A 14221-nucleotide genomic window follows, 5' to 3' on the forward strand; every position below is an offset into this window, starting at 1 on the left:
GATTTTGGCTGTGCATATCCCCCTGCTGAACCTCCTCTCAGGATCCCACCTTCCTGCCAAGTTAGTTTAAACCCTCCCCAACAGCACTAGCAAACCTCCCTGCAAGGATGTTGGTCCCATTCTGGTTCAGGTGCAACCCGTCCGCCTTGTACAGGTCCCACCACCCCCAAAAACGGTCCCAATGTCCCAGAAATCTAAAGCCCTCCCTTCTGCACCACATGTCCAGCCACTGGTTCATCTGGACTAACCTCCTATTTCTATACTCACTAGCGTGTGGCACCAGAAATAATCCAGAGATTAACTTTTGAGGTCCTGCTTTTCAATCTGCTTCCTAGCTCCCTAAATTCTGTTTGCAGGACCTCATCCCTCTTTCTAACTATGTTGTTGGTACCAATATATACCATGATCTCTGTCTGTTTGCCCTCCCCCTTTAGAATGCCCTGCAGCCACTCAGTGACATCCTTGACCCTGGCACCAGGGAGGCAACATACCAACCTGGAGTCACATCTCCGGCCGCAGAAACGCCTGTCTGTTCCTCTTACTATTGAGTCTCCTACCACTATTGCTCTTTCCCTCCTCCCTACCCCCCGCCTTCCACTGTGCAGCTGAGCCACTCACAGTGCCAATGAGCGTGGCTGCACTGCCCAAAGGAACTGTCACTCTCACCGTTTTTCAACACAGAGAAACAGTTCTCAAGTGAGATGCACCATGGGGATTTCCTGACTACCTGCCTGACACCTTTCTTCCAACTGATGGTCACCTATTCCTTCTCTGTCTGCACTTCCGTAAGCTGTGGGGTGACCACGTCTAAAAACGTGCTATCCACGAAACTCTCAGCCTCGCGGATGCACCTCAGTGCCTCCAGCTGCCGCTCAAGCTCCAAAACTCGGAGCTCAAGTAGCTGCAGCTGGTGGCACTTGCTGCACACGTGGTCGGTCAGAGTGCGAGGAGCATCTAGGACTTCCCACATGTTGCATGCAGTACATAACACGGGACTGAGCTGCCCTGCCATGCCTCTAGTTGAAAAAAACCCTTTATTTTAAGTTAAATACAGTTAAAAAAAAGTTAAATTATTTATGTACTTTAAATAAAATCTAGAACTCTTACCTTTCCTTAGCTTAATCTATTTTAAGCTGGAGAAAAACACTTACCCACTACTCACCAATCAGCTCTCACCTTTGTGCTGACATCACTTTTTGAAGTTTCCCTGCACTCACGCTGGTTCTGATCTCTCCGCCGCTCTCTCGTGCTGTCTTGTGATGTCACTCTTGTTATTTTCAACAAGAACTGACTGCAGGACATTCCTCCCAGACTGCTTCACTGCGATGCTGACTACAGGACACTCTTCCCAGAGTGTGGAGACCTCACCTGGAGTGCTGTGCACAGTTTTAGTCTCCTTACCTGAGGAAGGATATACTTGCAATGAAAGTTCACTAGACTGATTCCTGGAATGAGAGGTTTTTCCTATGAGGAGAGATTAGGTAAATGGGCCTGTAGAAGTTCACCCATGATCTTATTGGGTGGGATTTTCCAGTCCTGCCAGTGATGGGCATTGCTACCAGTGCGGCAGCAAAATTTGGAGAGCAGCCAAAAGTCAGTTGATTTTCAAATTTTCCCGTCCTACCTGCCATGATGTCTGCCACTGGTGGGAGCAGAAAATCCCACCCATTAAGTGGAGGAGCAGACTTGATGAACCAGATGGCGGTCTCCTGCTCCTATTTCTTATGTTCCTATATTCTAAATTGCAGCTCATCCTAAACTCCACTTTATTTTTAATAGCTTTCATTTATGGGATTTTACATAAAATTTACAACATAGAAAGGGACCATTCGACCCAGCAGGCTCACATAAGATTTTATGCTGCAGCCAAGCCTTTTTTCATCTGACCCTATCAGCAGGCTCTTCTATTCCTTTCTCCCTCATGTACTTAACTAGCTTCCCCTAAAACTGTGCAATTGGCCTCAGCTATTCCATGTGGTAGAAGGTTTCCCATTTTAATCACACTGAGTGAAGTTTGCTTGCTGAACTGTTGTCTCCAGGTTAAGTAACACTTTGATTTTAGAATTCTTATCCTTGTTTTCAAATCCCTCCATGGTCTCAGCCCTACCTATCTCTGTTATCTCCTCCAGTTCCACAACACTTCAGGATATTTATGCTCCTCTAATTCTGGTTTCTTTAACATCCCTGATTTTAATTGCTCCACCATTGGCAGCTATTCTTTCAGCTGTCTTAGCTCCGAGCTCTTTCTGCCTCGCTGCCTCTTTTACTGCCTTTTAAGACGTTGCTTTAAAACCTACCTCTTTGACCAAGCTTTTGGTCATCTTCCCTAATATCTCTTTACATAGATTGGTGTCCTATTTTGCTTTATGAAGCTCCTGTGATGTGCCTTTGGAAGTTTTACAACATTAAAGGTGCTACATAAATACAAATAGTGCTTGGTTAATTGGGGACTATCTTATATTTCAGGCACCTTGCCCTTTTTTTACTCCATCACAAGTGGAATAATCTTCTTTACATCTATCAAACCCCTTTGAAATTTTAAAGACCTCTATTAGCTTACCCCAAATTTGTTAATCGCTAATTAACTCACTGCAACAGCCATGTTAGGTAGAATGGACAAGCATCACCAGGTGATGAGCATAACCTTACATGGCCTGTAACAATTTTGAGTTTGCTCTAGATTCCCTCTTAGATTCTGTGTCGCTGGTTTCTCCAGTGTCACATATGATCAGTTTATCCCGACTGCCAAATACTGAGCGCTATGCTAGCACGATCTGGAGCTATATCAGTGGGACATCTTGTTAATGGAACCCTTTGTTATATGAACTAGAGACCATTATCTTCCATATAACTTTGTGCTTTACTCCTCCAGTTTTCTGAAAGGCAGACTGATCAACACTGAACAAATGTAAATCAACACGTTGGCTTATCTTGCAGCTTTCAGATGAATAAAATGGATGATATTTAATCGTATTCAACTTAATTCGGTGTTGCTTCCTTAGCAGGCAAAATATCTTGTTTTTTGGTCATGAGTTCAAGCTGTATTGTAAATAAGACATGCCTGGATTTCTCCCTCAATTGATTTTCCCGATACTTCCTCACGCTAAATCTTCATTTGCCCTTTTGTTCCCTTTCTCGGCAGAAAGTTAACGGCTTGACCACTAACCCTCCCTCAGCTCTCATTGTCTTGGGGATAGCCAGTAGGGCTGCAATTAAATGTCTGTAGGATCCCTAGAAATGAAAAGGCTTCCTGACACATTTGGGACAATTTCCTAACTTGCCAGAGAGGCTAGGGGGAAGTGAGGGGCCTGCAGGATCGGGTGAATCGCCGGTTTTACAATTGATCTTATGTGTTTCCTCAAATTGCCCCACTGAGCCCGAATAATCTGTAAGAAATTTTAACACTGTTTGAAGCCAGAGTGATTTGTGAGGGAACACTGCAACCCAGTTTATCTGGCTCCATTACACGTCCCAGCACTTCTGTTAAGTGAACTAAATTTTAATTTAATAGCATTTTAATATGAATTATACCAATAATTTTTTGTGATTAAAATAGTCAGGATCCCAAAATGTGACATGCATCCTTAGACCAGCAATCTGGTCCACTGAGACCCCAGGTGGCTGAGCTATTGGTTTGAGACCATGTTCTCTGAGACAGAAAATTCTCCTTATACATATATGCCTTGATCGAAAACTGTCAAGAGCTGGCATACAGCCGAATAGGGATGGCTTAATTCAACCGTTTGATTTGTTCTGCAAATAATCAATTGAGTCAAAAGGGAGTTTTAGCTTGGTGAAAAATGGGGCTGTCTCTTCAATCCATCACTATCAAAAATCTTTCATAATTTGGAATGAATAGCTAAAGAAGAATCTGTTTCCAGTGGCAGCAGTGTTGATAACTAGAGGACATAGATTGAAGATAATCGGTGAAAAATCAGGGAACCTGAAAAGGTAGTAGACGCAAATTCAATAGTAGCTTTCAGAAGAATATTGATTATATATTTGGAAAGAAAACTTGCAGGGCTATGGGGAAAGACCAGCAGTTTAGAACTTCATGGATAGCTCCTTGAAAGAGCCAGTGCAGATATGATGGGCTGAATAGCCTGTTTCTATGAATGCAGAATGAGGTGGGGAGGCTGCCATCTCATCTTTAGCTTATGCATTAGCTGTCTTCGATGCCTGTATAAACTAACATGGAGTCACATAATTTCTCATGGCAGAGGTTGAACTACTGGGTACTTCCATCAGAGAAGTTGACTGACCATTCCATTCCCGGGCAAATATGTTCAACAGCCTAGATTCAGTTCCTTTTGTTTCATCAATGTGGAAATGAGCATGTTAAGATTGTGCGGGATACAATCTATCTTGTACATAGATTTTGAGTTTTGAATGCTGGTTTAAGTTCAATATTCTTAGAAGTTGTTATGACCGATGCAGTTGGTAAAGCGGAGTTATTTAAAAATCCCAGAGGGAAACTTTAAACAACTGTCATAACCTATAATTTTAAGTATTATGTTTGAGATGTGACTCTAAATTCAGGAATCAGACCACCAGTTCTCGAGGCTTTACATTAAACTAATTGAAGCATTTTATTAATTTACACAGGTTAAAATATATATACACATGGCTACAAATTACTACTATCATAACTTTTAACAAATACCCAAACTAATTTCTGTTAAGGCAACAGCAACCCATAAACTTAACCTAACACCAGGCAAAGCATTTTTACGTTACGAATTCAAAATGAGGTTCTTTTCACTGTGGAGCCAGGTGGAGGCTTACAGCTGCCTTTTGATCTTACATTGCCTCTGCTGAAGTTATACCAATTGATTGATTTCAAATTCTCATTGTCTCACCAGCCTCTTTGAACTTCACCTTTTAACAATGAAAACCTGTTCATAGTACCAATTTTATTAGTAATATAAACATATGGCTTGGTATCTGCTAGATAAGTGTCAAGTTTTCACCCCACTCCTTGAATGCTGTATTCAAAAAATGCAAGTGCACTCTACCTCTCTGTTTACATCTCAAACTAGTACATATCAAAGCACCCGGACTATCTGACTTTAATCCAATTAAGACACACCCGCAGGCTAAACCTCTATTTTAAAAGAAAAATATTTTCCAAAATATTATATACATTAATAGCTTCATGACAGAAGTGTTGGTAAAGTGTTGTGCATTTTATTGTTTTGATAAACTGAGAATGTCTGGGTTAAATGTTTTAAATTAATTAAATCTGTTCTTTTGATATCTTGCTATAGTTTAATTTCTACTTTTAACAAATCTGGTGCATTAGTAGCTGCATTGATTGTAGCCTATGTCACATGGTCTGATCAAGTTGATATCCAAAGGAATTGGACATATTCCTGGAGGTGTCATTGTATGATCTCCAAGTACCCTGTTCCCATACTCTGCCATTGGTTGCCACGCTCCTCTATCCTTGTGGCATTTCACCTTCCCACCCCAATTGAAAAGCGAATGGAATCTCTGTTATATCATTGGATGATTCTTGATAGTCAAGTCAAACAGCCTTTTATCGCATCAGATAAAAGTGTTCAAAGAAAGCGTTTGTGAATGCACCTATGACTTTTTCCCCCTGGGTTACTTGCAGCAGTGTCCTGAGATTAATCTTTATTTCCTGGGGACTCAACCCTGGAGGGTTGGCAACCTTAATCACAAGTGGACTCATGTAATTCCCAATGATCAATTTACATTAATAAGTGGGTTTGTTAACAGCCTGGGTGGCACTACAATGCCCAGTATTCTGTGGGTAATGTCAAATGTTGGTGCCTGTGGTTCATGTAGAACAGCAGCTTGCTTACTGGAGTGTTCCTGGACATTGAGCTCAAAGTTCTAAAGGGCCCAGAAATTCTAACACTGATGTTCCAAAGCATGTGTTCTTTATTCTGTCCATTTTCCAGTATATGCTGTTGGTATCCTGCTGTTCTCCTGGGCTGTCATTACACCCCAACTCTTGCGCCCCACTGATCCCAGTGTATTATTTAAATAATGGCTGTTACCCAGAACAAATCCTCACCTGTAAATTATACAAGTGGTGTTAACACTGAACATTAATAATCTGTTGCTTTTAGGCTCTGTTGGCTATGGGAGATAACGAAAGATGGTTAAAGGGAAAAGAGAAACTGCTGATTGAGGCCCAAAATGGAACCTTTAATAATCCAATGGCACTGTCTCAACTATTACCTGTTCTATATCAAAAAACCTACCTGGATATTGGCCAGATAGACTGCAGGAATGAGAATGGTAAGCAAAGGATGAGATCTTACTAAGATAAGCTATTATTGCTAAGCTGCTAAGAAAGCAAGGTGAATCACTGTAGTGAATTGTTGCTTAGCTGGAGAGGGAGGACAGCAAGCTGCCAAGGTAACGTATTACATGGATTTGTTTAAAAAGAAAGGAGCTTGAGGACTGATCCTCCCTCTTCACAGCCACAAAGTAGAGTTTAGCCATTGCTTCTGTTATATTGTTATTATTGCAATATGGTTTAGGAACTATACGTTCCTGCTTATGTATATGTAAGTATCCAGGCTGCCCTACAGCCTGTGTATGGAACTAACAATGTACCAGTCCACAGTACAGGATGTGATCTGAGAAATGTGTTTGATGAAGCTCCTGCATTTGTATTTAAAAGTGTGATTATTTTAAACTTCTGAGAACTACAAGACATAACATGGTGGCAGCAGGTGTCCGTGAGTAAAACCTGAGCATTATAAATGAAATAAATGCTGATTTTTTTTTTAATTCTTGCATGGGATGTGGGTGTCACTGGTAAGGCCAGCATTTGTTGCCCATCCCTAATTGCCCTAAAACTGACTTTCTCGGTCATTGTAGAGGGCAGTTAAGAGTTGACCACATTCCTGTGGGTCTGGAGTCGCATGTAGGCCAGAGCGGGTAAGGACAGCAGGTTTCCTTCCCTAAAGGACATTAGTGAACCAGATGGGTTTTTATGACAATCAATGATGCTAAGGGTATCCAATGTAACCATCAAGTTACCTGGCTTGTACTTAATGTCACAATCATAATCATGAATCTTTATCAAGAGACATTGCAATCTTGGTGCTGCACTGGTCAATGGTTTTCACCAAATCATCTCCAGTGGATAGTGATCGGTCTCTACCAAAAATCTTTTGCCAAATAGGCGTGAAAATGCATGACTCCAAATGCTAAAGCTAATGTTTCCCACGTGATGTTGGACAAAGCTTTAGAAGTAAATGCAATCGGTTTGCTTTTTTGTAGCATGCATGTTTCCAGACCTTTCTGTCTCAAGGGTAGCTGTCTCCCTAGGATCGTCAAATTACAATATTGATGTTTCTGATAATGACAGTTTCAGAGCTTCGAAGAGGTATTGGTGGTCGTGGTTGCTATTACTGAGACTAGTTTCCGATTCCAGATTTATAAATTGAGTTTAAATTCCACCAGCTGCCATGGTGGGATTTGAATTCGTGTCCCAGAGAATTAGCCTGGGACTCTGGATTAATAGATAACTAGTCCAGTGACATTGGCCCCATTTAGATTAGATTGAGAAAATTAGATACCTAATACTTTCTGTTGAATCCTGATGCAAAGTTGTTGTCCCAATTGTAAACTTGGCAATTCTATGCCTGCATTTCTATCGTGCACATTGGTCATTTCCACTTGCAGTTTTAAAAGTTGTTGTCTAGTTTCTGAGAGAGTAGAATGGGTAAGAGTAGGTAAATTGGTACGTGTTGGTCTTCCAAACATGAGCTCTGTTGATGATGGAATAGTTGCACTTAAAGGCTTTGCTCTCAGGTGTAACATTGTAATGTGTAGATCTTGCTTGGCCTATCTACATTTGAGAATTAGGGATTTCGCAGTGCAAATTATTTGTTCAGGTAGGCCATTAGATCTAGGGTAATGAGGAGAAATAGTAGGGTGGACAAAATTCCACTTCTCTCTCTCATCCTAAAATAGCTTACCAATAAATTGCAGGCCATTGTCCATAATGATCTCTCTAGGTACACCAAATAAACGGAAAATAGCACTAGGAATGTGTGCGACAGTTATGCTTGACGTATGGTGCAATTGTCAAATAATGGGATACTTGATAAAGTGGTCAATGATGACCATGAACTCAGTCCATGGACATGAAAGAGATTGGATGTGACTTCGAACCAAGGATAGTGAGGAACTTCATGTGGAGTCAATGTCACTAATGTCATTGACGACTTCAATGCCATTGTTCATACCCGGCCAATAGACTGTGTCTCATGTAAGTCTAAAGACAAAAAACTGCGGATGCTGGAGCTTATATTTCACCTCTCTTCTATTTTTCCTTAGTTCTGTTGAAGAGTCATATGGACTCGAAACGTTAACTGTATTCCTCTCCGCAGATGCTGTCAGACCTGCTGAGTTTTTCCAGGTATCTTTATTTTTGTTTTTCTCTTGTAAGTCTTCTTACCCAAGCAATGCCCACGTGTGAGTGATGAAGTTGTTGAAGGATATCAGGTCATAAACATTCCGTATGATGACCTGCCTGGCTTTAAAAATGACTCCCTGGGAGATGCCTAACTCATCCCAGTTGATCCAAAATGGTCTCACATGTTCGTGCACAGGCTAAATTGAATCAGACCATCTTTCTGTGATGGTTTCCCACAGTTTCTGCAGTGTAGAATCTTTTGCCATTTATTCTTGTAGCTGCTGGCATTTGTGTTGCGCAATATGCACCACATCAATTTGGAGAACATCATCGAGTTCGATGTCAATGAAGTCAACTTGTAGATCCAAGGATATATCTTCTATTTTTGCTGGGTTAGGTAATTGGCTAAGAGTATCCAAAGTTACCTGGCTTGTACCTAATCTCACAGTCATAATCTTGAATCTTTATCAAGAGTCGTGACAATCTTGGCACTGCACTAGTCAATGGTTTTCACCAAATCATCTTTAGTGGATTGTGGTCGATCTCTACCACAAATCTTTTGCCAAATAATTAGGTATGAAAATGCATGACTCAAACGCTAAAGCTAATGTTTCCCGCTCAATGTTGAAGCAGTTTGATTGCGTTATGGATAGAGATTTTGAAGCAAATGCCATCGGTTTGCTTTTTTGTAGTATGCATGCTCCCAGACTTTTCTATCTCCAGGGTAGCTGCCTCCCTAGGATCGTCAAGTTGCAATGTTGATGTTTCTGATAATGACTGTTTCAGTGCTTCAGAGAGGTATTGGTGGTCTTCATGCCAGAGGAAAGGCAGCTCCTTTCTCAACAATTCCCTTAGCGAGGACAATTTTTGAGCAAAATTGGGAATGTATGCAGACAAGAAATTAAAGAGGCCTAGACATCTTCGAAGATCGCCCTTATCTTGAGGAGTTGGCATGGTCTCAATATCCTCTACTTTACTTGGATCGGGATGTCTGCCAGAACTGGAGTAAATAGAACTGAAGAAATTGACCTGCTGCATGTTGATGACACATTTCCCCTCTAGTGATGGCATGCTGCTATCCCTTAAAGGCATGTTACAACAAGAACTACCAAATCCAAGAGATGGGGGAATATCCTACCACCTCTGAGATCCTTGCATAATGTTTTTGAGAAAAGAAAACAAGCTATAAAAGACTAAGGTGTTCAATTTATTTATAACACTCTATTGTTAATTTTCTTTTAGTATAGATATAATATAAAAAAGTTAATGATTGGAAGTTATATTAATATATAGGGGCATTTTTTTAAAGAAAGAGGGATGTTATATTGTTATATTATTCCAGTATGATTTAGGAACTATATGTTCATGTGTATGTATACATAAGCATCCAGAGTGCCACATCGCTCACTAGTGCACTTCAGTCTGTATATCAAACTAACAATGTATCAGTCCACAGCACATGGTGAGATCTGAGAAATGCATTTGATGAAGGGTTGGAGTTTTAAAGTGTGATTATTTTAAACTTCTGTGAGTCACAAGGTATAATTTCATCCCGCCTAATGATGACAGAAACAAGATCAGTGTTGAGGGGTGGTGGTGGTTGGGGGGTGGGAGGTGAGGTGCGATGCAGGTGGGGAAAAACCCACAAGTCCAAACATGGTCTCTGTGTGGTTACATTTCAATAATACGGCCTGAATAACTGCTTCCCTCATTGAACAGGTGGCCTGAAGCAGATACTCTCGAAAGCAGAGACCACTGACAACAGTACTGAGCCTAACTCAAACCATCAGACATGGTTTGTTGATCTCACTGTGAAAAACTTAAACAGGACTTTCAGTCGCACAGTCAAGGTGCCACTTCTTGACCAGATGTCTCTCCTTGGAGTATTGAAGGAAGCACAAAATGTTGACAAAAATTTCAAGTAAGATCAGAATTTCCTGAATGTTTCAATGCCTTGCATAGTATTTGCAGCACAGAAACAGGCCATTTGCCAGAACAAGTCTATGCCAGTATTTATGCATCCCACAGGCCTGCTCCTGTTCTATTTCACCTAATCCCCTCAACATATCGCTCCCATTATTTTATTCCTAGTGTATTTATCTGGTGTCCCTTTTAAATACATATATATTAATCACTTCAGCTAGTTCTTGGGTTACTGTGTTTCACTGTCTGGATTAAGAAGTTTCTCCTAAATTCTCTATTGGATCTATTAGTGATTGCCCTATATTTCATGGCCCCTAGTTCTGGCCTGCTTTGAAAGCAAAAACTATTCTCAACGTACATCTACCGTATCAAACCCTTTTGTAATTTTGAAGACCTCTAACAGGTCGCCTTTCAGCCTTCTCCAGTCTGTTTAATGTTTCCTAGTAGGTATATCTGGTATCATTCTTTTGCACCTTCTCCAGTGCCTCTGTATCATTTTATAACATGGAGACTAGAGCTCCAAGTCCAGATAACAAAGATTCTATACAATTTTAACACCACTCTACTTTTTGATTCTGTCCCTCAAGTAATGAACCCCAGTGTGTTAAATGCCTTTTATGGTCTTGTTAACCTACATCTCCACTTTAGTCATTTGTGTATTTGCACCCCCAGAATCCTCTGCTTCTCTACTACACTTAGCCACTTATTTCCCTCCTTATTTTTCCCACCAAAATGCATTACTTCAATTAACTATATTGAAGCTCATTTGCCAAATACATGCCCATTCTGCAAGTTTACTAAGCTGTATTTTGTTGCAGTCCTCCTCATAAACCACATTCCCCAACTTGGTTTCGTCTGCAAATTTTAAAATTGTACTTCTGATTTCTGAATCCAAATCATTTATAAAAAAGTATTGAACAGCAGTGGTCCTAGTGCTGATCCTACACTCTGTTTTGTAGCCAGCTTGCTATTAATACTGTTACTTGTCCCTTGACTCCACATGAGGAGGAAGCCCTTTCCTGCCATTTTGGATCTTAAAGTTACTAATGTGCAGAAGTTAATGGACACTGTGCATGGGGTAGAAGGATATATAGAGAATACACACTAGTAAACAGCTGGGTTTATATATAATATACACACAGTGGAGAACAGGGTATCTCAAGGATATCTTCTCTCTCAACTCCATTTTCCCAACTGCTCCCTTTTTCTTCCCCTGTATTCCCTAAGAGATCAAAATCTGTTTCTCTCTGTCTTAAATCTACTCAGCAATGGAGCATTTACCATCTTCTGAGATAGAGAATTCCAAAGATTCACAGCCCTCTAAGTGAAGAAATTTCTCCTCATCTCATTCCTAAATGATCAACTCCTTATCCTGAGACTGTGCCCTCATATTCTAGATTCCCCAGCCAGGGGAAACAACCTGTCAATGTCTACACCATCAAGCCCCTTCAGAATCTTGAATGTTTCAATCAACCTCTCAACCTTCTAAACTTCAGAGAGTATATGCCAATTTACTCAGCCTTTCATCATAGGACAACTGTCTCCACCCAGGAACCAATCTATTGAACCTTCGCAGAGCCACCTCAAAGGCAGATATACCCTTCCTTAAGTATGGAGACCAAAACTCTAATAATACACCAGGTTTGGTTTCACCAAAGCCTTATGCAATTGTAGCAAGGCTTCCTTACCCTTGTACTCCGGTCCTTTTGCAATAAAGGCCAAGATGCCATTTGCCCTCATAATTGCTTGCTGTACCTGCCTGCTAACTTATATCATGCTTTTCTATTCTTACTACCAAAGTGAATAAGCTCACACTTCCTCACATTTTACCTGTTTTCCACTGAGTTAACCTGTCTTTATCTCTTTGCAGCCACTTTATGTCCTCCTCGTAGGTAGAATTTCCACCGAGCTTTGTATCGTCAACAGACTTGGATATGTTACTCTCAGTCCCTTTATCTAAGCCATTAATATAGAATGTAAATATCTGAGGTCCTAGCACTGATCTTTGTAACTCTTTCGAGTTATCAACAGATCTCATGTAACTCTTTCGAGTACATTCACAGTTCTTGGGTTTTTTTTTCCGGGAGTGGGACATGAACCCACAACCTTCTGACTCAAAGGCGAGGGTGCTATGAACTGAGCCACAGCTGACACCTCTCACTGATCTTTGTAGCACTCCACTAGTTAGCCTAACTGGTTTCCTGTCCAATCATCATTAACCAAACATCTATCCATGCTGATGTTTACTCCCAACTTCATGAGCCTTTATCTTGTATTAACCCTTTCTTTCGCACCTTATCAAAGCCTTTTTGAAATCCAAGTCTGCCTACATCCACTGGCTCTCCTTTATCTACCTTACCAGTAACATCCTCAAAAAGCTAATAAATTTGTCAAACATAATTTCCCTTTTGTAAAACCATTGTTGATTTTCTGATCATTCTATGATTTTCTAAGTGACATTGTTATGACACCCTGAATAACAAATTCCAGCATTTTCCTGATGATTGATGTCAGGCTAACTGTAGTTCACAGTTTTCTCTCTCCCTGTCTTGAAATGTGTTACATTTGTTAACTTCCAATCTGATGGGACTGTTCCAGAATCTAAGGAATTTGGCAACATTATAGCCAGTGCATCCCCTATCTCTGCAGGTACCTCTTTTAGAACCCTAGGATGTAGGCGATCAGGTCCTGGGGATTTGTTAGCTCTTAGTCCTTTACGTTTTTCTAAGGCTTTTTCTCTGCTGATACCTTAAGTTCCTCACTCTTATTAGTCTTTTGGTTATACTGGTATATAATTTTTATTTCGTATTTATGTATGTGTATTTCCTGGTATGCAATTTGTATCTTTTACTGTGAATGCAGACACAAAATATTTACTTAGCACCTCTGCCGTTTCCTCATTCCCCATGATGATTTCTCTTGTCTGCTTCTAGGGAACCAAGTGGCTTTCCATAAAAACTCCTAAAATCTGTTTTTGTGTTCCTGGCTAGTTTACTCTCATTCTAATTTTTCCTTTTAAATCAACTTTTTGGTCGTCCTTTGCTAGTTTTTAAAACTCACCCAATCCTCAGCTTATTACTATTATTTGCAACATTATAAGCCTCTTCTTTTAACATAGTACTACCCTAACTTCCCTAGTAAGATATGGATGAATCTTTCTCACTGAGTTTTTGTTTTAATGGCATGTGTTTTTGTTGAACATTTTCAATAGTTTCTTTAAATATTTCCCACTGTTTATTTATCACCATATCTTTCAATTTAGCCATCCAATCAACCTTAGCTAGCTCTCTCCTCATAGCTATGTAGTTGGCTATATGTTAAAGATTCTTGTTTTGGCCTTGAATATGTCACTGTCAGACCCAATACAGAATTCAATTGTATTATGCTCACTTTGTCCCAGAGAATCTTTTACTTTGAGGTCACTAATTAACCCTGCCTGGGAGTATTGCACAATACTAGATTTAAAATAGCTTTGTCCCTGGTTGGTTCTACAATGTATTGTTCTAGGAAACTGTTGTAAAAGCAATCTACAAACTGAACTTCCAGACTACCTTTGCCGATTTGATTTATCCAGTCTATGTGGAGATTAAAGTCTGCCTTTGTTACAAGCTCTAATTATTTCTTGCTTAATGCAACAGTGTAAGGCATTTAAGCAGGGTTAGAAGATACTAAACCAAGGTATACAGATGTAATTCAGTCCCCATGTCCTTGTATTTATGTTTCTGTTATAAATTTTGATGTCCAAATATATAATGGAAACTACCCGTGGAAACCTGCCAGGCAGCAATTAGCTTTGTGAGCTGGCAGCATGGTGCCCCCATTGGCAAAGGGTGGCATTACAGTATGGCAAGATTTTAGAGGCTTAAGTCTCCAAATGCAAACTTTAATGAAAAC

At 40.3% G+C, this 14221-nt stretch overlaps 1 protein-coding gene across 3 annotated transcripts in view; it reads left to right on the top strand.

The window, feature by feature from the left end:
- The window catches only part of tcn2 (transcobalamin II), a 38867-nt gene that overhangs the window by 20321 nt on the left and 4325 nt on the right, over positions 1-14221 (top strand). For all 3 annotated transcript variants that reach the window (XM_078553937.1, XM_078553938.1, XM_078553939.1), the window contains exons 7-8: positions 6099-6270; positions 10124-10325. In XM_078553937.1, coding sequence (XP_078410063.1) covers positions 6099-6270; positions 10124-10325 — 374 coding nt within the window. The remainder of the gene's footprint in view (positions 1-6098; positions 6271-10123; positions 10326-14221) is intronic.

The sequence above is a fragment of the Cetorhinus maximus genome, chromosome 12 (assembly GCF_964194155.1).
Source record: "Cetorhinus maximus chromosome 12, sCetMax3.hap1.1, whole genome shotgun sequence".
In the NCBI taxonomy this organism is placed as follows: Eukaryota; Metazoa; Chordata; class Chondrichthyes; order Lamniformes; family Cetorhinidae; genus Cetorhinus; species Cetorhinus maximus.